Below are 26,410 nucleotides of genomic sequence, written 5' to 3' on the forward strand. Positions count from 1 at the left end.
CTGCCACCGGGAATACTGTTCTGGGGTCCCTAGCACTCAGTCCTTCCCATCAACCACAAACTCAGGGTCCCCAGCACTCAGCAATTCCGTGGAACCAGGGAAGCCAGTGCCAGTGGCCTATGCCTGTACCCCTAACTAGTCAGGAGGCTGAGATCTGGAGGATTGTAGCTAGAGGCCAGCCCAGGCAGAAAAATCCATGAGACCCTATCTCCAAAATAACCAGTAAAAAGCAGGACTGGAGGTGTGACTCATGTGGTAGAGTGCCAACTCTGAGCAAGAAAGAGTAAGGATGAGGCCTTAGGTTCAAATTCCAGTACTGGCAAAACCAACCCACCCACCAACCAACAAAAAACCCAGATGGCGTCTGGGGACATGCAATGTGCGCTCTCTGTCCGGGCAGAGGGGTTTGAAGGGACCAGCAGGCAGGTTAAATGGCAGTGACTGTGAGGAAGGATGCTCAGCATGTGCCTGTCCGGTAGGAAGGCTTGTTGGGTGGAGAGGAACAGAGACACAAACATAGCCAGCCCCACGCAGCCTCATGCCCTCATTATAGCCTCACAAGCCCGTGAGGTAGGTGCTGCCATTACCTCTGCTTTACAGATGAGGACACTGAGCACAGAGTGGGTGAGTTATTTGCCCTAGGTCACACAGCCTGACCCCAGCAACCAGGGGTTGCTCCTAACCCTTATACCACCACACCCGCTACTCAGCTTGCACGCTGAGGTGGCCGCTCCCCATTTGTTCCCCAAGACACAACTCTCAGAGAGAAAAGGGGCTGTGGGAGGCAGCAGCCTGGGCTATGGGATGTTGGGGTGCAGTGGTGGAATGTTGGGGTGCAATGTTCACCTTGGGGTGCTGTGCCTGGGCCCCGGCTGGACCTCATAGGAAGCGAATCTGAGGACACACTCGGCTCAGCCCAAGGGGCTTCCTGGTGGCAAAGCCAGGACGGGACTGAGAACCTACAGCGTCCCCACCGCACTGGGGCTGCCGGGGCCGTGTCTGTGGTGCCAGCGTCCCCTGCCTGACCTGCCTCCCTCCCCCAGGACGTGGTCACCATGCAGTTCTGTGCCAACAAGCTGGACAAGAAAGACTTCTTCGGGAAGTCTGACCCCTTCCTGGTGTTTTACCGGAGCAATGAGGATGGCACGTGAGTCCAAGTCCACGCCCCCTTCCTTTCCTCCCCCTCCCCCTCCCCCCAATGAGGATGGCACGTGAGTCCAAGTCCACTCCCCCCTCCCTCTCCTCCCCCTCCCACCCACCCCCAACGCCCTTGGGGCCGCTTGGGCCCCTACGCCCTGCAGAGCTACCATCCTGACATGTAGACGGGATCCATGCAGGCAGCTGGCTGTGCCTTCCAAAGGATCTCAGTGCTGGGTGCTAGGTACTTCGCAGTGCTGGCCACTGGGAATGCCATAGGGGGAGTAGGGGAGTCAGTCAGACTCCTCTGATAGCCTGCTCATTTTTTCATTTTCTTTGTTCTGTGTGTGTGCACGCGTGTGCGTGCGTGTGCTGGTCCTGTGGCTTGAACTCCGGGCCTGGGTGCTGTTCCTGAGCTGAGCTGCTTTCGCTTAAGGCTCCTGTTCTACCCCTTGAGCCACATCTCCATTTCCTGCTTTCTTGGGTGGTTCATTGGAGATGAGAGTCTCATGGACTTTCCTGCCCGGGCTGGCTTCGAAACCTCAGTCCTCAGATTCAGCCTCCTGAGTAGCTAGGATTGCAGGCGTGGGCACTGGCACCAGCCAGCTTGCTCATTTTCTGTACAAGTCTGCCCCATCTCCCTGGAACACCTTGCTCACTTGGGGCTGCCCCCCACTGCATGCTGCCTCCCCCCCCACTCTGCCATGGCTCATTTAGTACCCTAGAGTCTCTACAGCCCCCCTCCATCCTGCCCTCCTCCATCCTCCCCTCCCCTGTTCTATCTTCCCCTCCCCTCGTCTCCCTAACCTCTGGGACACCTGTGTGAGGAAGATGGAAGATGCAAGCAGGGTTGAGGGTCTGGGGCCCGGCCCCCCCCCATGTCAGCCTGCTTGCTGGGTGACTCCAGGAAACTTAGGGCCCTCTCTGGGCCTGTCTTCTCAGCTATAAAATGAAGCTGGTGGATGAGGGGGCCTCAGGAGACCGCTAGGATTCTGCAGGAGGAAGAGATGGAGCCAGGGAGGTTAGATGGAGAAGCTGCTAGAAGGGTGCTGGGAAGATAATGGGTCCACAGGGCCAGCTGGGGAGCAGTGAAGTGAGTGGGAAGAACGGGTCCAGGGCAGGCACCTTGGGGAGCCCTGAAATGCTGCCCCGTGCCCGTGTGTGTGCATGTGCGTGTGCACATGTGTGAGCACACGTGTGTGTGTGTGTGTGTGTGTGTGTGTGTGTGTGTGCTGGGAAGAGGGCAGCAGGAGGAGGTGTTTCAGCTGCAGGAAACTGATTTTCAAACGTCAACTACAAATGGGGAAATGAGGTACGGGCATTTGCATGACAAAAGAATTCTTTGTCTCCGGGAGACTCCAGCAGGGCTTCTTTAAATAATTCCCACAGACTTGATGTGCTGGGGTGCGATACAGAGCCCCCTACTTGAGGGAGCGCTGTGGGGGGGGCCTGGGCTGGGGGGGGGGCTGGGCTGGGGGGGGAGGGGAGGCAGAGGCTCCTGACTGGCAGGGTGAGCTCGGTGGGTGGGAGGGGATGGTGACCGGGCTGGAAGACAGTGTGGTGAGCAGGAACTGGGGAAGTGGGGAACGGAGGCCAGGCCGCCGCCCCTCCTCGCAGGGGAGCTGGGAGCCGGGATGGCTGGCCTGCTGGGCCAGAGGTTGTTTGGAAGCAAGTTTCATTTCAGCCGAGCTGCTGGCTGCTTTCTTGGGCAACCTCCCCCCGGCCCCCTGCCCTCCCTACACACACCACGGACACAGAGACAGCTGTGGGGTGCAGTGCGGATGGGCTGAGGTGTGGTAGAGCATGCCTGTAACCCCAGCACTTGGAGGGTCAAGGCGAGAGGATTGACACTTGAGGCCAGCCTGGGCTACATCTTGAGACAGGGCTGGGGCCTTCAGAGGCCTGGTCAAGGGGAAGGGGCCAGAGCACAGTTTTCAAAGGATGGGGAGAGTGAGGAGGCCTCGCCCCCCGCGGCGTGAGTGACAGCTCCGCGAGGCTTCTGCATAGTGAGATCCTCCCTCCCTCACCCTGTCGCTCCTCCTTGTCACCAGCCCCAGTCTCCGCCACCTCCCCTGCCCCCAGCCACGGGCACAGGGCCCCCCAAGCTCACCCGGCCCACCTCGGGTGTGCAGCGAGGTCTCTCTCCCACACACACAGCTCCACTCCCGCGGGTGGGTGAGGAGCGGAGGAGGGAGAAGCCACAGTGACAAGAATGACATTTTGACTTGCAGATTGCTAGAGAAGCATGACAAGGCTGTGTGTGCTGGGGCAGAGCTCCCACGGGGCGGGCCACTTCCAGGACAGGCGCTGGACGTGGCGTGGGCAGCGGGCACCCATCCACGTCCACGGGGCGGGCTGCTTCTGGGACAGGCGCTGGACTGGGCCCGGGCCAGGCTACCGCTGCGCAGAGCTCCAGTTTGCTAAGCAGCTTCACAGATTTGCACCAAGGACACTAAAGAGGTTATACCAAGGACCATCAAGGCAGGGACTTTAACCTTCTCAACGGCGATTAGTCATTGGTTCCTTCCTTGAAATAGAAAAAATGATGGAATGCATTCTAAATGTCAGACTTCATTCTTAGTGCTAGAGATTCCCAGGTGATCAAGAATGACAAAACTGGGCTGGGATGGTGGCTCAGTGGTAGAGTGCTTGCCTTGCATGCATGAGGCCCTGGGTTTGATTCCTCAGCACCACATAAGCAGAAAAAGCCAGAAGTGGTGCTGTGGCTCAAGTGGTAGAGCGCTAGCCTTGAGCTGAAGAGCTGAGGGACAGCGCCCAGGCCCAGAGTTCAGGCCCCACGACTGACCAAAAAACAAAAAGGACAAAACTAGACAGGGTACAGTGGTTCATACCTGTAATCCCAGCTACAGAGATTGAGAGGGTGAAGGTTCAAATCCAGTGAGGACAAAGAAGAAAACTGACACCCCATCTCAACCAATAAAAAGCTGGGCATAGTGGTGTGTACCTATCATTCCAGTTATGTAGGAAGGGTAAATAAGAAGATTGAAGTCCAGGCCAGCTAGGAATAAATGTAAGACCCTGTTAGAAAATTAACTGAAACCAAAAGGACTGGTGTGGCTCAAGTAGTAGAGAGCCTGCCTAGCAATCACAATGCTATGAAATCAAACTCCTATACCACCAAGAGAAGAAGAAGAAAAGGAAGGTAAACAGCGATAAATTCCTTGTTACATGGAGATTAAATGTTAGTGACAGCCAGGCCTGTAATCCTAGCTACTCAGGAGGCTGAGATCTGATGATCACAATTCGAAGCTAACCTGGGCAGGAAAGTCTGTGGTATTTTTTTGAGGTGGTGGTGGTGGTGGTGGTTGGGTGTAGAACTTGAACTCAGGACCTGGGCACTGTCCCTGAGGTCTCTTGCTCAAGACTAGCATTCAACCACTTTGAGCCACAGCACCACTTCCAGTTTTCTGGTAGTTAATTGGAGATGAGAGTCCCACGGACTTTCATTGGCTTTAAACTGCAATCCTCAGATCTCAGCCTCCTAAGTAGCTAGGATGACAGGTGTGAGCCGCTAGTGCCCCACTCCATGACATTCTTATCTAGGAAAACCAGAAGTGGCGCTGTGGCTCAAAATGGTAGAACACTATCCTTAAGCAAAAGAGCTCAGGAACAGCACCCAAGACCAGAGTTCAAGCCCCACAACCGATCAAAAAAAAAAATCAAAACAATGTTAGTGACAGATCATAAATAGAATAATGAAGAAAAAATCAAATAGATCATGTCAAACTGTTAAACAGTAAGAAACGAAATGGGGGGGAAACAAAAGCAGCGGGGGAGGAGAACGGGACGGGGGAGGAGGGGGGAGGGGGGGAAGAGGGGGGAGGAGGGGTAGTCGGTTAGGGTTCCTGCAATCAGGACAGGCTTCCTGGAGGTGATACCCAGCTGATATTAGTGAGAGGTTGGGGCAGAAAGAGGGAGACAGAGAACAGACCCGGCCGGGAGCCAGGGCACAGGAATGACGGGGGGCACACAGCTGGGACCCCCAGTTCACTTACAGTTTGAGGGGCTCAGGAGCCCTGAAGTCTGAGACCCCAGCTTTTCCTGCGGCTCTCAGGGCACATCTGGGGTGGTGGGTTTACAGGTCCATGGTGGAGGGGGAGGGGGTGCTGTCAAGGTCACACAGCGCGCCAGGTCCAGAGCAGGGCCTAGAACCCAGGGCCCTGACACTTAGCCAGGACTTGCCTCCCTCCAGTCCAGTCTCCATCTGCCCCAGGAACTTCTCTCCCCTTGGCCCAGGTTCACCATTTGCCACAAGACGGAGGTCATGAAGAACACCTTGAACCCAGTATGGCAAACCTTCTCCATCCCCGTGAGAGCGCTCTGCAATGGCGATTACGACCGGTGAGATGTGGGGGGGGGACCCCAGCCAGCATGCCTGTCTCCCCACTCCATTCCTCCCCCCCTCCCTGTGTGCCAGCCCCCTGGGGGGGGGGCCTGGGCTTCCCAGTACTGGCCCAGAGCTCAGAGGTGACTTTCATTGTTCCCCAGGGGGAGGAGAAGGTGGTGGCAGGGGTGAGGGGTGAGGGGCTGGGGCCGGCAGGGACATCAGGGTCCCCTCCAGCCTGACTGGTGGGGAGGGGACCCCAGGGGCCCTCCCTAAGTGAAGGGTGAAGGTCGGGGGACGAGAGCTGGTAGGGTTTTTTGGTTGGATGGAGCCCGCTCCTAAGTTCAGCATCTTTTCCTGTGCTTGAACTCAGCGCTATGCACTCTCACTTGGCTCTTTTGTTTGTTTGTTTTGGTCCATCATGGGATTTGAACTCAGCTTGGGTACTGTCCCTGAGCTCTTCTACCACTTGGAGCCACAGCACCACTTTTGGTTTTTGAGTGTTTCATTGGAGATCAGAGTCTCATGGACTTTCCTGCCCTGGCTGGCTTCAAAGCACAATCCTCAGATCTCAGCCTCCTGAGTAGCTAGGATGACGGGCATGAGCCACCAGCACCTGGCTAAAGTGTAGCCTTTTGTCCTGGCATCCTTGAGCCTCTTCCGCGTGGGCCCTGCAGCGGGTGGCAGGAAGCCTGGCGGAGTTTCACTACTTGTGGTGGGTCCACTAATCACGCAGACAAATCGTCACCACACAGGAAGGCAGAGGTGGGGGCTGGGGGACATCGCAAGAACCCTCAGCGTTCCTGGTGATGGCTGTGGGCCCAGGGCCTTGAAGCTAGGCCTCTGCTGGCCGCTTACACAGGGAGCCTGGGACATCTTCAGCCACCCTGGGACCACCTGGAATTGTTTACAGTGGCTACATCTTATGGGGGAGCTGATGAAGGATGATCACTCAGCACCTACCATGTGCTGCCTTTCAGCTACCAGGCACTCAAAGGCAGGGAGCTGTGTTTCTGTCTTCAGGGAGCCACTGCTCTGACCATCAGGAGCTCAAACATGCATATGTATTTCATTTCATTTCTTTGTAGTAGCAGCAGCAGCAGCAGCATTTGCAGTATTAGACTTTGAACTTAGGACCTTGTACTTGCTAGGTTGGTGCTCTGCCACTTGAGCCATATCCTGGCCCTACTTTTTTGCTGTTTATTTTGGAGATGGAGTCTAGCAAAGTTTGCCGACTTAGACTGTCCTCCAACCTCAATCCTCTAGATCTCAGCCTCCTAAAGGGCTAGGATTACAGGTATGAGCCACCAGTACCTGGCCACACACATGTCCTTTAAATAGCTATAAGTCGTGCAAAATGCGACGAGGTGGGAAGATAGATAGTGGGGTCTAACACAGGCTGTGGGAAGCTGGAAGTTAGGATCACAGGAAGGCTGCTGGGATGGACATGGGGAGATGGCTGGGATCTGAGGCAGGGGATAGGAGGTAGCCAGCTACAGCCTTCTAGGTAGAAGTAATTGAAGGTCCTGGGATAACTGCTCTGAGCTAGGTGGCCCCGCTCACCCCCACAGCCCTGTGTCCCTAGAGAAGGGATCCCAGTGACCTCAGAACCCCCTATCTTGTTGGGACAGGGAAAGGCAGGGGGCGGGGCCTGAGGGCTGGCTTACAGGGGGCGGGGCCTGAGGGCTGGCTTACAGCTGTGTTCATCGCAGCCAGGCTTGTTGCCTGGCCTTGCCCTGGCTCTGGCGGCCACTCCGGTTGTGCTGCACCTGAGGCTTTCAGGACAGGAGGTCTTGGGGAGGACATCGGGCCGCTGTCCCCTCCGAGAGGCTCACGGAGGGGCTCTGAGGTGTGGTGTGCAGAGGCCAGGGCTGGGTAGGGGCTCTGGTCCCAACGCTGCTCATTAGATCTAGCTTGTAGCCAGGTTTGAAACCCAGGGCTCCAGTCTGCAGAGGAGACGCACCCCACACAGGGACGCCTCATCAGGCTCTCTGGCTGTGGCACTGGTGATTTGTGGCTGGCATTGCCCCCCACAGCTTCTGAGCCTGTGGCTGTCACCTGTCATCACCTGCGCGGCTGCTGGGTGACGAGAGCTCCCCCTGCGGGCTCTGTGAGGATCCCTGCAGAGCCCGGGGCTCTGGGGAAGGAGAAGCCCCGTACCTGGGCTGTAGGCTGGGAGGCAAGGACTAGATCTTGTCCCGCCTCACACATCACCAGCTGTGGGTCTCTGGCTATTGCTGGGGGACCCCTTGCGCTCAGTGCCACCATTTGAAAATGAGGGGAGAGAGGCTGTTATTTTCACTGTGTGACACACATGGCCCCATATCTGGCCCACACCCAGGGCCAGAGGCCACCAAAGACACATCTGCCAGCCTTGGCCTATAGGGAACCAGAAATCACAAACCCCAGGTACCCAGGTTCGAGTCTCCTGACTCAAGTAGATGTCATGAAAATTATTCTTTAAAATGAGAGGTTGGCCAGGCACTGGTGGCTCACGCCTGTAATCCTAGCTACTCAGGAGGCTGAGATCTAAGGAGCATGGTTGAAAGCCAGCCCGGGCAGGAAAGTCTGTGAGACTTTTATCTCCAATTAATCACAGAAAAAGCTGTGGTTCAAGTGGTACAATGCTAGCCTTGAGCAAAAAAAAAAAAGCCCAGGGACAATGCTGAGGGCCAGAGTTCAAGCTCCAGGACCTGCAACAAAAAAAAAACAAAACAAAATGAGGATTGGGGCTCAGAGAGATTGAGTGACAGGTGCAGGTCCCACCTCTGAGGCTTCTCTTCCAAGCCTAGAGCCATCCAACCACATCTAAGCCTCTGTCCACTCTTTCCGCTTCCATCCCACCTTGGAGACATAGAAGAATGTGTGTGTGCGCATGTGTGCGTGCATACACTTGCTCGTATGTGCTATTGATAATCATTCACCTCATTCGGGTATTTGACATGAATTGAAAGATTCCTGTAAATAGTAAGCTTGCACATCTACGTTACAAAAAAATCAAGTCTGGATGCAGCCTTCCTGGCATCCCTCTGTTCTGGAAGTTTCTACCTCATGCTGTGAACCCATATCCTGCTGTCACCCCCACCCATGTCCGTTATCTGAAGGGAAATAGCGCCTCCTTCTGGGGGGCCACAGAGCCCCATGACCAATGCCTGGCAGGCTGGAGAAGACAGGCTGCCACTGTTGGGATCTGTGAGCTCATTAAAGCTGCCTTGCACACCCCACTTGGAGCTAGAGGCTGGACACCCCTGCTTCCCAGCCCCCTCCAGTTCCCCAGACCCTTCGCAAGGGCCCTGGCAGCTCCTGTGCCCCTAGGCATCCCCGAGGGCAGAGCAGCCAGCACCAAGGGTTAACCTGCAACCCTCTCCCTCCTTCCTCCCACCTCTGGACCACTAGCTGTTGCCATGGGAACGGGGCTAAAAATAAAACTGGTTCTCGGAGCCCAGCCCCAAGCATAGGAGTCAAAACAAACTAATTAAAGCAGCCAGGCTCAAATGTGAAGATAATTACACCCTCACTCAGGAGCCAGTCTTGGGATGGGGAAATCTCAGCAGGGCTCTTCCCTGACATGGAGGCTAGGGCTGCCTCCCCCTCCCCCCACCCCAGCAGGCAGCCTTGTCACTGGAGAAGCCATCCTGCTTAGGCCTGAGATCTGGTCATGGTCCCATTGGTGTGAGCGCATGCTGTCTTCCCCCTGGGCTCAGGCTCCCTCTGGAGTGGCCAAGAGGAGAGGTGAGGCTGCTTTGCCCACATCCGGGAAATTCTGGGAAGTCCCTGCACAGGTCTGTAGCCACCTCTGTCCCTAATTCCTTTGCTGCACCCCAAAGGACCACAAAGGCTGAGAGGCCAGAGGGAGGCTGGCGTCCTTTCTGATCCAGGGGCTGGGGAGACCCTGTCCTGGGTCCCCAACCCCCCCCAGGGGTGGGGGCAGGCGGGCCCAGCCCATCAAAGTCTCTTGTCTTCCAGGACCATCAAGGTGGAAGTGTACGACTGGGATCGAGACGGCAGGTAAGGGGCTGACAGGTCAGGGGGGTGAAGGTTAGTGGGGAGGGGAGCTCCGGGAGCCATGCCCGGGACCGCCTCCTTTCCCCAGTAGGTGCCCTATGATTGGCAATGCCCACAGTGCTCATGTGTGGTGGAACTGGGGCTTTGGGGAAGTAGGGTACAAATACCAGTAGCCGCAAGTGTCCAGGCCATGCGCTATGCGCGTGTGGGGGCGGCCTGGGCCGGCCTTGGAGGCCCGCAGTCTGTCAGGGAGCCTGCTGCAGTGGACTCCAGCGCCAGGGCCGCAGGGCTGCGCCTGGCAGCTGGTCAGCGGTACCCCCTGGGCTGCCTGGGAGGCCGCGGCCTTTCCCTCCTGCAGACCCAATTCATCAGCAGGACCACAGCAGGCCACACAAAGCTCCAGCCCAGGATCCGCACTGGCTCCTACTTTTCCACTGAGCCAGAGCCAAGCCTGTCATCCTGGCTGGGGGACCTCTCACCGCCATGCTAGCCAACGGGGGTCACCTAGGGGATGTCAGAGTCCAGAAGTCATAGCCGCTTCCTGCAAGTCCCGTGTGGACAGCGACTATCATCTCCTCTCAGATCAAGGACTCTGTGCATGTGGCTCTTAAGTCAGGTCAAGCTCATCCAGCAAGAAATGCCCAGCTCATACAGGTTCCCACATTAGTTCCTCCCCGCCCCTTCCCTTCTCTCCTCTCCTTTTCCCTCCCCTCCCCTCCCCTCCCAGTCCCTGCCTCTCCTTCCCTCTTCTCCCCTCTACCTCCCAGCCAGATGAGACAGCTCCACACGTCCATTCATGATATACCTCATCTTAACCTGCCATCTGCCCTATATTTCCTTTATCTAGAACATTCTCTTCCACGGCTCTAGGAGACAAACACCAAGTCTAGTACCCTCAAGTTGCCATTTAGCAGATTGAGGACTGCAAATCGGAGGAGGGCATGAACCCAGTGTGGGCTGGGCACTGGTGGCTCATGCCTGAAATCCTAGCTACTCAGAAGGTTTGCGATGTGAAGATCACAATTCAAAGCCAGCCCTAGGCAGACAAACCTGCCAATTAGTTATCTCCAATTAAGCAGCAAAAAGTTGGAAGTGGAGGTGTGACTCAAGTAGTAGAATGCCAGCCTGGAACAACAACAACAACAAAAAAAAAAAGCCAAGCAAAAGCACAAAACATCTGGACACTGGTGGCTCACACCTGTAATCCTAGCTACTCAGGAGGCTGAGATCTGAGGATCGAGGTTCAAAGCCAGTCCAGGCAGGAATGTCCATGAGACTCTTATCTCCAATAAACCACCAGAAAAATGGAAGTGGCACTGTGGCTCAAGTGGTAGAGCGATCGCCTTGAGCTGATAGAGCTCAGGGACAGCGCCTAGGCCCAGAGTTCAAGCCTCAAGACCCACCAAAAAACAAAACAAAACTGAGTTCAAGCCCCAGTACCAGTGCGCATGCTCACACATATACACTATAAGTTCCTGAGAGCACAAGATTCAAGGACACCCGGTGGGCCTCACTCTGCAGGCCCCGCAAATTAACTACTGTCTTCTCCCACAGAATAATGAAGCCAACAGGGCAGCCACAAGGCCAGTAGGAGGTCTGTTTTGAACAAGTTTTTACTGCACTAAACAAGTACACACAAAAATGGACACTGTGGGAAGCATCTCCCGCTGCCTTGCCACATGGAGAGGAGGCTAATGGTGTGTTTAGTGAGGCATGCCTCTAGTCCCAGCCACTTAGGAGGTGGAGGTAGGAGAGTTGTGGATGGTGACCAGCCCAAGCAGAAGCAGGAAATCTTATCTGATAAACTCAGCTGAACGACTGGAGGCATAGGATTTCTAGGCACGTGAGATGTCCTGAGTTCAAACCCCAGCATCGCCCAGAGCACAAAACAAGACAAGCAGTGGAGGGCTGTATGCTGGAGGCATGGTTTTGATGCCTAGCACCATAGGCATTAAGAGCAATTTGGGTAGTGGGGAGAGGCTGAGAGGGACATCACTTGAGCTCAGGGGTCAGAGGTCAATCTGGCAAGAGCATGAGATGCCTATCACCAAAAAATAAAAGTGGAAAGCCCTCTCCCCCCCTTTTTTTTTTCCCTCTGTCCTTGGGCTTGAGCTTAAGTTCAGGACCTGGGTGTTGTCCTTGAGTTTTTTTGGCTCAAGAATACTGCTCTACCAGTTGAGCCATAGCTCCACTTCCAGCTGTGTGTGTGTGTGTGTGTGTGTGTGTGTGTGTGTGTGTGTGTGTGTGTGTGTGTGTGTGTGTGTGTGTGTGTGTGTAACTGGTGACAAGAATCTCAGATTTTCCTGTCCAGGTGGGCTTTGAACCTTGATCTTCAGATCTCAGCTTCCTGAGTAGTTAGGATTATAGGCGGGAGCTGCCAGTGCCTGGCTAGAAAAGTTTTAACTGGGGGAGAAAACGTTCAATAAACAGAAGAGAAATGAGTATTTTAATAATTATCCCTCAGCCCCTTGCTTGAATTTGACAATTTTTGGATATTTGTCCTAACCAGGTTTTTTTTTTTTTACCCAGGTGGTTTAAAATTAATTTCATCATAGCGTTTTACCTCTTACCATTTCACTGGGAATGTGTAAAAAGTGAGGGCGTCTGGTCAGTACACATGCCACGATCACCTCTGATCAGTGAATGCGATTTCCTGACTGCACCCAGCAGTGACGATTCATCCCTGCATTCCCTCCCAGTTCCCCACAGCGCCTTCCACTGCTGGCTTAGACAGGAGCTCAGTTGAAGGGGGTTCTGTTCCTCTAGGAACCTTCCTCTTTGCTAGGTGACTGTTGCGTTTCTTGCTCCATGAGTGACAGCAGGCATGAGGCCGCTGCTCGGAGGCCCAGGCTGAGTTTGGAGCCGGGGAGGGGCGCAGAGGCCAGGGTGGGCTGAAACTGTGCATCCTGGGCCCCCCGGCTCAGCAGCCATCTTCCCTTGCAGCCATGACTTCATCGGGGAGTTCACCACCAGCTACCGGGAGCTGGCGCGCGGGCAAAGCCAGTTCAACATCTATGAGGTGAGACCAGCCCCTGGGCATGGTGGTTCTCGTGGTAAGTGGCTCTGGGCCATTTTGGTGACGGCTGTCGTGAACTTGGTGCCAGCTAGGCTGTGGGCTTCCTGTTTGCCTTTGACGTGGGTCTTGTGGTCCCACCTTATAACCAAGGAGACCGAGACTCAGAGAAGGGTGAGAGTGTACCCCGTCTCAGGATTCTGACTCCAAATAATGAGTGACAGCGCCCCCCAAGGGGGTGGGGACAGGGCAGGGGAGGGAAGGAAGGAAGGAAGTCCTGAGTTGGGAGTAGAGCAGACTCTGTGGCTGCTTAACTTGCTGCTTTTTCCAGAAGAGTGAGGAGAACCAAGGCTGGGAGCTTTGGAGATGATGTGTCAGATTGCTGGAAACAGCACATTTGCCCTCAAAGGACATTTCTGACTTGGGGCCTTTATTTCCCACTGGGGTACCCTCCCAATCTTGAAGAAGAGGAAATATACTCCCAGCTAGAGTGAAGCTATGGCTCAAGTGGTAGAGCACTAGCCTTGAACAAAAAACTCAGGGACAGCACCCAGTCCCTGAGTTCAAACCCCACAACCAACAAAACAAAACAAGGCAAAAAATCTAAACTTCTGGCCAGAAAAATTTGGCTGGGGATGTGGCTTAGTGGTAGAGTGCTTGCTTAGCATGCATGAAGCCCTGGGTTCGATTCCTCAGATCCACATACACAGAAAAAGTCAGAAGTGGTGCTGTGGCTCAAGTGACAGAGTGCTAGCCTTGAGCAAAAGAAGCTCAGGGACAGAGCCCAGGCCCTGAGTTCAAGGCCCAAGACTGGCAGTGGCAAACAAACAAGCAAATAAAGCCAGGCATAGTGGCTCCAGCTTATGCAGGAGGCATAGACAAGAGGAAGATCATTCTAGGGAAGAAAAAACACAAGACCTTATCTGAGAAAATAAGCACAGAGGACCGGGGCAGCGGCTCAAGTGGTAAAACAGTTGCTTAGCAAGTGTAGGAACCTGAGTTGAGACCATAGTATGGCAAAAACACAAACAAAAAGCCCTGTCCCATGCCGAGCCAGCAGCCCATGCATGGGCTGAGCCTCTGTGGCCCAACACTGCCCTCCTCCTGCCAGCCGGAGCTGAGCCTTCACTCGTAGGCCAGTGTCCCCCAACAGCTCCCCTTGCCCCCAGACTCCGCCCTTACCTCCTCAGTTTCCCCACATCTGTTCCTTTCATCTCAGCCAGCCTCGGCCATCCTAGCCTCCCTCCTCCCTCCCCCGCCAGGGGCTTCCTCCTCCCCCCCCCCACCCCAGCCTCCCACAAAGGACCAAAGTGCTCAGCGTGTGGCCCACAGGCCCGGCCACACGCATGTCGCTTTGAAGCCTGCTGGGCCATCTGGATTGCACATGTCCCCTCTGTAGTGTGGCCGCTGGACCTTCACGGCCAGTGGGCGGCACTCCCATGGAAATCTGCCCCGCCCCTCCGAGGCTCACGCGGGGGACAGGGAAAGATCTTGGCAGATGTGTGACCCGGCCTGCGGCTCACTGCCCTACGGGGTGACAGGGTGAAGGGCCGGTCCCTGCTCCGGCTCGGCTTGGGCCATCTGGGCTTAGAGCTACACAGTGCATGCCACCAGGGTGCACGGCAGGAGATGCCAGGCCCCTGCTCCGTGCCCATCCCTCACCTTCTACCCCATCCTGCCCTTCACTCCTGCAGGCGTCTCCCCCTGATTTCCTCTGTCTTCTAATAGCAAGGGTCTGTGTTCCCCCTCCGGAAAGCCCCCGCCCTTCTATCCCAGACTGTGCCAGGGCCCCTGTGCCTGTTGCCTGTTTATAACAATGCCCAAGGGTGGGGACTGTCTCTCCCTTGCTGCACTGTCCCCAGAGCTCCTCAAAACTCACACCTGCCAGGATGGGGGCGGTGGGTGGGGACAGCAGCTTAGAGTGGAGTAGGGCACTTTCTGGGATGGCCCCTAGGGGGCACTGCAGCACCGCGGAGCTTCATGTCCTGTCAGCTAGCGCTGGAAGTTTGGGGGCGCACTCCACGGCAAGCAGGGTCCCCCCGACCTGCCACGGCCCAGGGTGTTGGGTCACCCCTTGCCAGAGCTGAACACCTGGGGGCTCACTGGGCAAGGAGTCGCCCCAGGCTTTGTCCTGGGGCTCTCTGTGTGGGCGCTCTGGCAGTCCAGACTGACTCTGGACACGTGTGTTGGGGGGGGGGGGGAGGCTGCAAAGTAGCCCCGTTGGGGAGCACTGAGCCCACCCACCCAGTCTTCTTCTTCTTTTTTTTTTTTTTGTTGGTCGTGGGGCTTGAACTCTGGGCCTGAGCGCTGTCCCTGTGCTCTTCAGCTCAAGGTGAGCACTCCACCTCTTGAGCCACAGTGCCACTTCTGGTTTTCTAGTGGTTTACTGGATATCAGAGTCTCACAGACTTTTCTGCCCTCAGATCTCCCTCTTCTGAGTAGCTAGGATTACAGGCGGGAGCCACGGGCTCCCAGCTCCACCCAGTCTTTAGGAAGCATCTACTATGTGGTTTTAAGCTGACAGCAGGTCGGATTTGAAAGTGAACACAGCAAAGGAGCTCTGTGTGTGCGTGTGTGTTATTAATCCTAGGATTGGAACTCAGTGCCTTATGCTCATTTGGCTTTCCCCCCCACTTCAGATGGGTGCTCTACCACTTCAATCACAGTTCTATTTCCAGCTTTTTGCTGGTTAAGGAGATAAAAGTCTCCTGAACTATCCTGCCCTGGCTGGCTTTGAACTTTGATCCTCAAATCTCAGCCTCCTGCGGAGCTAGGATGACAGGCATGAGCCACCAGCACCCGGCTAGGAGTAGGGTGACAAATTCTAAAAGGAGTTTGTCCCCAGGGGAGGTGGCTGTGGGGGAAAAGGGGGCAAGGCGCAGCGGCCAGCCGGGGAGACAGGCACAGGCAGGCTGCTTTGCGACAGGCCGCCTTCTTGGCTGCGCAGAGCAGAGGGCGTGTTGGGGGAGCCTGAGAAAGAACTTTAAATAAACAGTCCCAGGGTGTTTGATCATGGGACACTGGGTTAATCGGGGACCCTGGTTGTGTAACCAGATGCCAGTCTCCCACAAGGCGTCCCGAAGCGCCATGGGGCCCCTCCCCCCCTCCCCCCCCCCCTGGTCTCAGCTCCCCACACTCACCAGGTGGGCGGGGCGGGGCAGGGCCACATCTGGGCACTGACAGACGCCCTGAGTAGCTGAGGGGAAAAAAGACAAAAAAAAAAAAGCTAATTGGCTTTTCCTACAGGTGATCAACCCGAAGAAGAAAATGAAAAAAAAGAAGTATGTGAACTCTGGAACCGTACGTAGCCGTCTCTGTTCTACAGCAGGGAGAAGGTTGAGCCCTAAGCGAGGCTAGTGTTGAGGAGCCAAGGCGTGCGTGCAGCCTGCACACACACACACACACACACACACACACACACACACACACACACACACACACACACACACACACACACACACACACACACACCCTCTGTGGGAAATGGAAAAGTACAATAAGGAATGGGGATTAAAAAAAAAAAACAAAAGCAAAAAACAGAGAGCAAGCCCGGCACCAGGGGCTCACAGCTGTAATCCTAGCTACTCAGGAGGCTGACATCTGAGGATCACGGTTCAAAGCCAGCCAGGGCAGGAAAGTCTGTGAGACTCTTATCTTTAATAAACCACTAGAAAACTGGAAGTGGCACTGTGGCTCCAGCGGAAAGAGTGCTTACCTTAAGATGAAGAGCTGAGGGACAGCGCCCAAGCCCAGAGTTCAAGCCACAAAAACGAAAAAACAAAAAAACAGAGCCAGAGGTCTGAGAATGTGGCTTAGTGGTAGAGTGCTTGCCTAGCATGCATGAAGCTCTGGGTTCAATTCCTCAGTATCATATACACAGAAAAAGCTGGAAGTGGCGCTGTGGCTCAAGTGGTAGAGTGCTAGCCTTGAGCAAAAGCAGCTCAGGGACAGGTCCAGGCTCTAAATTCAAGCCCCAGGACTAGAAAAAAAAAAAAAATTAAGAATATCAGGACCCAAGCACGTTGGCTCAGGCACATAATCCTAGCTATTCAGTAGGCTGAGGTCACGAGGATCACAGTTCAAGGCCAGCCCAAGCAAAATTGTTCACAAGAGCTATGCTCAACCAGTAGCTGGATGTGGTGGCCCACCTGGGCTGGTCTCACTCAGCCCTCTGAGCCTAGAGATGAACCAACTCCAGCCCAGAGAGCTGTGATTCGCCTCCCCTTGTGACTTACATGAATTAGAGACAGGGCAGCCCCAGGCATCTTGGCTGATCTTTATTCCCAGCCAAGCAGTGTGACAGATGTCTGTAATTCCAGCCAAACCCAAAATCGCCCAGGCACGGATAGTAGAGACTTCTGCTTAGGAGAGGGGTCCTGGGTGGCCAGCTGCCCCTGGGGACGGGACAGGCTGCTCATGAGGGTCTCAGACCTGAGAAGGCAGAGCTGAGGATCCATTAGGAAGACACGGGACAGGCTGGGTGTGAGCCGTACCTGTGTGCAAGCGCACGCAGCCGCCTCTGGCACCTCGGGTCTGGCAGCGTGTCAGCTCGTGGATCCTCAGTTTCCCTGGCTGTAAAGTGTGGATGATATAATAGCCCCTGTGAGGGTGTTACGGATAGATACCACGTGGCTAATGTGAGCACATAGTGAATGGTGTGGGCACTCTGATGCAATGCCGGGGGTGGGGGGCGGGACCCCCCGTTCTCCGCTCCCACTGACTGGGCCCCCTGTGGCTCTCCAGGTCACGCTGCTGTCCTTTGCTGTGGAGTCCGAGTGCACCTTCCTGGACTACATCAAAGGAGGGTGAGGAAGACCCACCCCCTCTCTCGTTGGCCTGGAAGGGGAGGGCCGTGGGACCCCACACCAGTTGGGGCTCCACCCCAGCCTCTGGGAGGCCATGGCTGAAGGAAGCCTCTGATGTGGGCTGTGAGCACCCCACCAGGTTTGGAGCTGGGGCCACCAATGAAGAACCCCGCTCCTGTGGATTGTCAGCCAGGGAGGCTCGTGCCAGGTCCGCAAGCAGAGTTAGGGTCGAGGTAGGGGCTGGGGGGTGGGGGGAGTTCCATGACAGAGCCATGGAGGAGGAAGAGGAGCAGGCTCAGGGCTACCTGGGCTGCACTTGTGCGGGATTCCTTCCCAGGAGTCCAGGGGACTCAGGGCAGGGCGGGACTGCTCCCAGTACTGAGCTGTGTGGTAGGCCCACTAACAGACGCAGCTGCCAGGGGCCTGTAGGGGGCAGTAGGGTTCAAGGCCAGCAGCTGGTCAACTCTTAAGTTTAAGAAGTAGGAAGGCCAGGTGCTGATGGCTCACACCTGTAACCCTAGCTACGAGATCTGAGGGTCACGGTTTGAAGCCCAGGTAGAAAAATCTCCATGAGACTCTTTATCTCCAGTGAACCACTCAAAAAGCGGAAGTAGCACTGTGGCTCAAAGTGGTAGAGTGCTAGCCTTGACAAAGAGGCTTAGGGACAGTGCTCAGGCCCTGAGTTCAAGCCCCACAACTGACCAAAAAAAGGAGGAGGGGAGGTGGCAGGCACTGGTGGCTTGTAATCCTAGCTACTCAGGAGGCTGAGATCTGAGGATCGGGGTTCAAAGCCAGCCTGGGCAGGAAAGTCTGTGAGACTCTTATCTCCAATTAACCACGAAAAAGCCAGAAGTGGCGCCGTGGCTCAAATGGTAGAGCGCTAGCCTTGAACTAAACGAGCTCGGATAATACCCAGGCCCAGAGGTCAAGCCCAGGACTGGCCAAAAAAAAAAAAAGAAGAAGAACCAGGGGCAGGGGGAATGGCATCTAGGCCCCGGTGGCAAAGCCATGCACCAGCCGCTCACGGGAAGAAAGAGCCTGCCCAAGGAGGGGCCTCCCTGGCATGCTCCCTGTCAGGACAGGTGCCAGGACAGGGCGTGGGTAGCGCAGAGCCCACAGGTGCAGGCAGGTGAGGAGCGCACCTGCCTGGAAAGGAGACAGACAGCAGCTGCCAAGGTTCCTGCCTGCCAAGAGGCCACTTGGCTGCCCGGCTCTCCAGGGCAGAGGGAGAAGCCAGTCTGGGAAGCCAAGCTTTCCCATGGCTCCATTGCCTGCTCTTTTGAATTCAAGATTGGCGCCGTCCCCATCCGCACCCCAGGCCCCCATGGTCGTCTGCGCCACTCCCTGCCCAGGCTCTCTTCCACCATTAAAACTTCCATGTTTCTCCCATTAAGCAGCCAACCAGCTGTGGCTTTCTGCAGCCTGGTCATTTCCAAGCATCCCTAGCCTTCGGAGCCTCTCATTTGCATGCTGCCCCCAGAGGGACAGAACAGAACGGAATGGGAGGTCCTTATCTCTGTGTCACACCTGCTTGTGTGGTGGCCTGGGCCATGGCTGTCACGCTGGGCTGCCTTTTGTTCCTGAGTAATTAATAATCCTGGTGCTGCCTTTTGTGGCTTCCGGGCATAGCCTGCTGCAGATGGACAGGACTTAGGAGAAAGGAACCCTTAGAGGCCAGGGCACAGCAGCATCCCGCTGGACCAGGCAGATTAGGGCACCCCCCCCCACACACTCCCCGACAGCCTCCCAACCCCATTATGCTCCCTGGAGGACCAAAGGGAACAGCTGCTCCGGAGTGCCCATCATGCATGTCCAGGAAGGAGGCCAATAGAGTCTAAGGATTCTCTTTCAACCCCCCCCCCCAGAATCCCAGAGGAAAAACAGGCATCTCTGCCCCCCAGGGCAGAGGAGGAGCAGGGTACTCTGCAGCCTGCGCTGTGCCCACAGGCAGGAATAACTAGACAGCCGGGAGTCATTTTCCTGTTGCCATAGTAGCTTTCCAGTTGCTTCCTTCCCCAAGGTTTGCAGGACCCAGAGCAGCGGAGAGCTAGGGCCAGCCTCAGCCTCTCCCCTCACTTGCTTTTGAAAGAGCCAGCTCATCAGTGTCCCCTCAGTTCTCCCCCTCCAAATGCCATGCCTTCTTCTAAAAAAGACAGTGTCCCTTGCTGACAGATGACAACAGTCAACTGACCCAACAAGGAACCCACCAATCATAAGGCTTGATACAAATACTTGGGGGAACCAAGAGATGAAGAGAGATTTTTTTAAGAGGTAAATCTGGAGTTGGGGATTTCACTCAGGGGAAGAGCTGGCAAATGCCAGCTTTTGCCTAGCAAGTGCAAGGCCCTGAGTTCGGTCCTCAGCTCTAGAGAGAGGGAGAGAGAGAAATATCTACTAATGAATATGTAGCTCTTGCCTGGATTTCAGACTCAAAGCAATGTTAAAACTTTGTAAGGCCAGGTGTCAGTGGCTCACACCTGTAACCCTAGCTACTCAGAATGCTGAGATCTGAAGATTACAGTTCAAAGCCAGCCTCAAGCAGGAAAGGCCATGAGACTCTTCTCTCCAATTATCCAGCAGAATACCAGAAGTGGAGCTGTGGCTCAATGTGGTAGAGTGCTAGCCTTGCACAAAAGAACTCAGGGACAGGGCCTGAGTTCAAGCTCTACTACCACCAAAAACAAACAAAAAACTCAGGGACATCTGAACACTGTTGCCAGTTAAGAACTGGGGGGGGAGGGGTTGCGCACATGTGAGCATACATTCCTGGAGTTGCAAAGTTTGGGTGGGGAGCTGGTCCTGGCAGTCACTCAGGGGCCCAGGCTCTTGTACTCTTGTAGCTCCCTCCTCTCCTGGAGACTGGAAGCCACAGGAGCTCCTGACCCCAGCCAGCAGCAGAGGGGAGAGGCCCAGTCTCTGGCCAGCAGACCTTAGCCTGGGTTTCTTGCTTGCCATGCTAGCCTTTCACATCCTGTTACCACCTCTAGGGGTCAGAGCCATCCTGTAAGGGCCATGGCTGGGCCTGCTGTCCTATTCTCAGAGTTGAGGGGATGAGTGGCTTAATCAGGACCACATACCTGGCAGGCAGTGACACTTGAGTGACAGCCCAGCCTGACCACTCCACAGCTCTGCTCTCTCCAGGTGACTCCCTGGATCTCCTTCCTCTTCTAGGACCCAGATCAACTTCACTGTGGCCATTGACTTTACTGCCTCCAATGGTGAGTGGGGGATGGACGGATGGAGGGGGCTTTTCAGGACAGTGGTACTTGGCCCGCAGGGAGCCTCTTTAGTGAGGAGAGACCTAGGCCTAGAGGGCCAGAGATACAGCCAGGATGGTACAGGTCCCCCCAAGTCAATCCATAACACTAACATCTGGCTACACAGGCTGCGCCAGAGTCTCGCCTTTTGGAACACCAGGTGTTCCTGGGGAATGGGACTGTGTGAGCTCTGAGTCCACCAAACACCCGGAGAGGCCGTTTCTTCAAGGATCAAATCCCACCAGAGCCCGGGCACTCTATGGCTCTCAGTAAGACCAGGCCCAGCTCAGGGACCCCAGCCTGCTCCTTTTCTGATCATCTCTAGTGTCTGGCTACGGACACATCGCCAGAAGTACTTTAACCCTAGCCTGCCCTCGCTGCTCTGGGCTCATTTTTGTTTTTTCCATATTCCTTATTTGTTGGCACTCATTTAAAATCACAGAAGGATTGAGAAGCAGGCAAGGGCTCTCTTGCACCTGGTTTGTGGGAGGGAACTCTGTGTGTGTGTGTGTGTGTGTGTGTGTGTGTGTGTGTGTGTGAGTGGGGGGGGGCAGATAGACAGTTGGACAGACAGGGAGGGAGGGAGGGACCAGAGTCTCCTGAGATCGCATGAGGCCTTGTGCGCGCTGGGTTCATCTGGATGGGCTGTGGTGCTAGAAGCCAGAAGGTGGCAGGTGGATCCTCTCTGGCAGGTTTGGCAGCCATGGTTTGCACAAAGATTAAACATAGGGTCTGAGGAAGAGAGGTTTCAAGACAAAATAAGAGGCTGGGAAGGTGGCTCAGTGGCAGAGTGCTTGCCTTGCATGCATGAGGCCCTGGATTCGATTCCTCAGCACCACATACACAGAAAAAGCCGGAAGTGGTGCTGTGGCTCAAGTGGTAGAGCACTCGCCTTGAGCTGAGGAGCTGAGGGACAGTGCCCAGGCCCAGAGTTCAAGCCCCAGGACCGACAAAAAAAGAAGAAAGGAGAGTTAGAGGTGTGGATGGGCGCTCTCTCCTGCCTTCTGCGCCGGGGCTGGCAGCAACCCCGTGTCCTGCATTGCAGGCAATCCCTCGCAGTCCACATCTCTGCACTACATGAGTCCTTACCAGCTGAATGCCTACGCGCTGGCGCTGACCGCTGTCGGAGAAATCATCCAGCACTACGACAGCGACAAGATGTTCCCCGCGCTGGGCTTCGGGGCCAAGCTGCCCCCCGACGGCAGGGTGTCCCACGAGTTCCCGCTGGTAGGCTGGCACAGGAAGTCTGGGCAAACCAGGCTAAAGGGTCGGGTGACACCCCCCCATCCCCCGAGCCAGCTTGTCCTCCATCCTCCTGGACACTAAGGACCCTGGCACAAACTCTGGGGTGGCAGCTGCCCTTGTAGAGTGGGGCTGCTTTAGAGGCTTCTAGAAACCCACTTCCTACCTGCTGAGGGGGGGTGGGGGAGGGAGGCAGCTGAGCCTGACCTGTTCCCCAGGACCCCTGAAAAAAGAAGAGGATGAGGGGTGTGGGTGGGGTTCTAGGGATTGCGGGACTCCCCAAGTCAATGCAGGAAAGGGAAGGGGTGGGCTTCTCCCACCCAAACATGGCAACATCTGGGGGCCCGGTCCCCACAGAGGTGAAGCCTGAGCCTCTGGCCCTCCCTCCTTCCCTCCCATGAGCTGATGGCCCTCAGTCACACAAGCTCCCTCCTGAACCAGGAGTGTCTGGGGCCAGGCCAGGCCCAGCGCCGCCAGGGCCTTTCCTGGGATGGGCTCCGAGGAAAGAGCCACCCTCTCGGGGTCTCTCAGGATCCAAACCTGCTGACCCAGGCAATCCGCTGCCCTTCAGGGTGGGCCCCGAGGGCTCCCCTTGGGCCCTGGCTCTGCCTGCTCAGCCCCTCATCCCCATCCTCTGCCGCAGAATGGCAACCAGGAGAACCCCTCCTGCTGCGGCATCGACGGCATCCTGGAGGCCTACCACCGCAGCCTGCGCACCGTGCAGCTCTACGGCCCTACCAACTTCGCCCCCGTGGTCACCCACGTGGCCAGGTGAGTGCCCCTGCCAGCACCCCATGGGTCCCTTCCCCACTGTCTGCCTGGCCTTTCATGGGGTCCTGGCCCCGAGCAGACCGCGCCCCATCGAAGCCCCCAGAGGCCCCCAGGCTGGCCTCAGCCCACGTGTGTCCCCCCAGGGCCGCGGCAGCTGTGCAGGACGGCTCGCAGTACTCCGTGCTGCTCATCATCACTGACGGGGTCATCTCAGACATGGCACAGACCAAGGAGGCCATCGTCAATGTGAGGGGCCGGGACGCGGGGAGGGGGATACAGGGAGGAAAGCTGAGGGTGGAGGAATCTGGGCTCATCCAGCTGCTAAGCTGGTGGGATTTGGGGAGAGGTGGGGGGGGCACTGAGCCATGACAGATCTGACTTCCTGGTCACCCCCAGCTGACCAGGCCCCCCAGAGGCCTATGGCTTGCTTATTCACACATTCCCTAGGACCAGGGTGTCAGACCCTGACCTGGGTGGCCACGTAGAGGAAGTGAGGGCCTAGAGTGGAGGAAGCCAGGAATATTGTTCCTCTCTCCTACAGTGGTCTCTCTGCAAAAGGGGCCCCATGGCTCTCCCCCCCAAACCATGCAACAGTAGGGCCCTGCCTGGTGGCAGCCAGCATCACGGGGACCAGGGGGCCACAGAAGCAGATCTGTGACACTGCCCTCTGCCTCCCTGCCTCTCTATCTCTCTATCTCCTGCTGCCTCTCCCTTCCGTCCCACGTGCTCCCCCACCTCTCCTTCACCCTATCCCTTCCCTGTGCCCCAACTCTTCCTGTCCTCACCCCACACCCTTGCTGCCCACCGCCCCCTCCCCTTCCAGGCTGCTAAACTGCCTATGTCCATCATCATCGTGGGTGTGGGCCAGGCGGAGTTCGATGGTGAGTCCAGCCTCCCCCTCTCCTGTTATACATCCCCACCACACAGTGTTCCTCAGAGGCTGTGCGCCCCCCTAAGAGCAAGTAAGTGCACACGCCTGGGCATGTGGGACCGACTGGTGTGTGCAATTGTTTGCACGGCGGGAGTGCCAGGGTGTGCCCCGGGCTCACTCCAGGGCTGTGGAGAAGAGGCCTCAGTCACTCCTCTCCCTCAACCAGGGAAGCCTGGGCAGAATGGGGAAGCAGGGACCCCAGGCTGCCACAAAGGCTCCCGTTTGGGCTCCTCCCCTCTCCCCATCTCAGCTTCATTTTTTTTTTTTTTTGCCAGTCCCTGGGGCTTGAACTCAGGGCCTGGGCACCGTCCCTGAGCTTCTTTTGCTCAAGGCTAGGGCTCTACCCCTTGAACCACAGCTCCACTTCTGGCTTTTTCTTTGCATGTGGTACTGAGGAACTGAACCCAGGGCTTCATGCATGCTAGGCAAGACGCTACCACTAAGCCACGTTCCCAGCAGCCCCCCCCCCCCCCCCCAGTTCATCTTTAACGTGAGGTGGGAGGCGTAAATTGGCTGGAGCTTGGAGGCCAAGTCCATGATCACACAGATCACACACGTTGTCCATTATCTCCCTCCCCTCCCCACAGCCATGGTGGAGCTGGACGGGGATGACGTGCGGATCTCCTCCCGGGGGAAGCTGGCGGAGCGGGACATCGTCCAGGTGAAGCCCCAGACCCTGCCTGCTGCACAGGAAGTGTGCAGGGCCCTCCAGCCAGGCCGGCCTCACCACCCATCCTGCAGGCTACCCGGGGAGGGGCGCCCAAGGGGGGCCCAGGAGCCCCAGGAGGAAGCAGGAGCTAGACTTGGCCACACTTCTCTCTAGACCGTTTCCTGCCACCCCTAAGGTTGTTGGTACCCCAGGACTCCGAGGGGGCACACTGGTGCTCTCTCTGCCCTCCCTAGGGAGATGAGTCCTTGTGCAGGTAGGTGGCAGCCTTACTGATCGGCATCAGAGTCTACACGTCCACTAGGTCACAGAGGCCCTGAGCACAAAGGGCTCAGTCTTTGGGGACAAAGTCTCTCAACCAGGCCAGGAGTGCTCCCCACCTGGGCAAGCCCTTCCCCCACTGTCCTTCAGCCTGAATCCCTACAGCTTATGAGATTCCGAACAAAAAAACACAGCCAAGCTGAGTACTGGTGGCTCACACCTGTAATCCTAGCTACTTCAGGAGGCTGAGATCTGAGGATCATGGTTTGAAGCCAGTCGGGGCAAAAAAGTCTGGGAGACTCTTACCTCCAATTAACCACTCTGAACACGCTGGAAGTGGTGCTGGGGCTCAAGAGATGGAGCACTAGCTGTGGGCACAATGAGGTGCAGGGGCAGCACCCAAGCCCCAGGACAGGCAAGCAAAAGGAAAAAGAGGTTTAGAGAGCCAAATTAGGAGGCTAGACCCCAGAACCAGGGCATTGTGGGGGAAGAGGCCAGCATGTCCCCTCCCTGTCCCCTTCTCCCAGGAGGAAGCCGGAGGGGCCCGGATTTGGGTGCAGGTCCTAATTCATCCCAAAGAGAAGAGAAGGGGGCCTAGGGGAGGGGTGGGAGGAGACGGGGAGTCAGGTGCCCTGCGCGGGGTTCCACGGTGGGTGTGGGCAAGGAAGTGCTTGGTGCGCGGTGCTCACCCGCTGAGTGAATCGGGGCGCCCCGGTTCCCCCGGGGCGGTGGGGGGGGGGGGGTCAGGGTCCAGCCGGGGGTGCCGCGGACCTGACCCTGCCTCCCGCGCGCCAGTTCGTGCCCTTCCGGGACTACGTGGACCGCACCGGCAACCACGTGCTGAGCATGGCGCGCCTGGCCCGCGACGTCCTGGCCGAGATCCCGGACCAGCTGGTGTCCTACATGAAGGCGCAGGGCATCCGCCCGCGGCCCCCGCCCGCGCCCGCAAGCTCGGCCCCGCAGACCCCGGCCCGCACGCCCCCCGACTCCCCCCTGCACACGCACATCTGAGCCCCCGCGCCCGCACGGGCCTGGGGCTGGGGGCGGGGCCCGGAGCGCGGAGAGCGCCCCCGGAACCCCGCGCCCGCCGCTGCGCCCCGAGTGCGCCTGGGCCGCTGGGCGTGGCCTCTGACGCGCGGCGGGCGTGGCCCGGGTGGGCGTGGCCCGGAGGCCCCTCCCCGGTCCGTCCCGGAGGGCGGGTGTAGGGGACCCGGTGGGTGGACTAAGGACCGGGATGTGGGCTCTGGTCTTTTCTATCCCTGGCTCTTGGCTCCAGCTGCTCAAGAGGGCGTTAAGGGGATGATTGGGCTCCCCTCACCCCACCTGGAGCGATCCCGATGGCTCACCTGTCTCCTGTCTCCACCGAGGCGCCCACTCCTGTACCCCACCCCCTTTCGCTATCCCACGCCCCATTCCCAGCGGCTCCCCACCCGCCCAGGAGGCTACTAGGTTTGCGGGGGACCCAAATGAGGGACCCCCTCCGAGGGACACCATGTCAGCAGAAGCGGTTCTGGCCAGGGAGGGCTGTGCTGGGCCCCAGACTGTGGGCTGGGCAGGAGAGACTGGTCAGCAGGGCCTCTGTGCCCCATGGTGAAACCCTCTAGACAGATGCGCAGGCCTCGCCCTGGCGGGGGCCACCGGCCCTGCCGCGGGCGACTCCCGGCATCCCCTGGAACCCTGGGTGCCCACACTGCTGCTGCCCCGGGGCAGCCCAGCCCTGTACCCCATACTGCTCCTGCTCTTTGACCTCTGTCACAGGGGGACAGGAAACGGGTCCAGTCCTGGCCCTGCCCCTGTCTCCTGCCTGCTGGGCCTCAGTTTCCAGACTAGTGATTCTGTAGTCCAGGTTTTCCTTCAGCTGTGATGTCCTGGGGGTCCATCCATCCCATCCCAACCTGTCCACCCCATGTCTCCCTAGTGCCACCCACCCTTGACTCTTGGGTCACCCTGTTCCACCCTGTCACCCGAAACACGCC

At 57.0% G+C, this 26,410-nt stretch overlaps 1 protein-coding gene across 2 annotated transcripts in view; it reads left to right on the forward strand.

The window, feature by feature from the left end:
• The window catches only part of Cpne5 (copine 5), a 70,142-nt gene extending 44,697 nt beyond the window's left edge, over nucleotides 1–25,445 (forward strand). For both annotated transcript variants that reach the window (XM_042684204.1, XM_042684205.1), the window contains 13 exons: nucleotides 1,044–1,147; nucleotides 5,395–5,499; nucleotides 9,449–9,490; nucleotides 12,431–12,506; nucleotides 15,747–15,800; nucleotides 17,244–17,305; nucleotides 20,477–20,523; nucleotides 21,608–21,789; nucleotides 22,448–22,575; nucleotides 22,719–22,821; nucleotides 23,399–23,456; nucleotides 24,094–24,167; nucleotides 25,230–25,445. In XM_042684204.1, coding sequence (XP_042540138.1) covers nucleotides 1,044–1,147; nucleotides 5,395–5,499; nucleotides 9,449–9,490; nucleotides 12,431–12,506; nucleotides 15,747–15,800; nucleotides 17,244–17,305; nucleotides 20,477–20,523; nucleotides 21,608–21,789; nucleotides 22,448–22,575; nucleotides 22,719–22,821; nucleotides 23,399–23,456; nucleotides 24,094–24,167; nucleotides 25,230–25,445 — 1,251 coding nt within the window. The remainder of the gene's footprint in view (nucleotides 1–1,043; nucleotides 1,148–5,394; nucleotides 5,500–9,448; nucleotides 9,491–12,430; nucleotides 12,507–15,746; nucleotides 15,801–17,243; nucleotides 17,306–20,476; nucleotides 20,524–21,607; nucleotides 21,790–22,447; nucleotides 22,576–22,718; nucleotides 22,822–23,398; nucleotides 23,457–24,093; nucleotides 24,168–25,229) is intronic.
• The last annotated feature ends 965 nt before the right edge of the window (nucleotides 25,446–26,410 follow it).

The sequence above is a fragment of the Dipodomys spectabilis genome, unplaced genomic scaffold (assembly GCF_019054845.1).
Source record: "Dipodomys spectabilis isolate Male_0828 unplaced genomic scaffold, ASM1905484v1 ptg000085l, whole genome shotgun sequence".
In the NCBI taxonomy this organism is placed as follows: Eukaryota; Metazoa; Chordata; class Mammalia; order Rodentia; family Heteromyidae; genus Dipodomys; species Dipodomys spectabilis.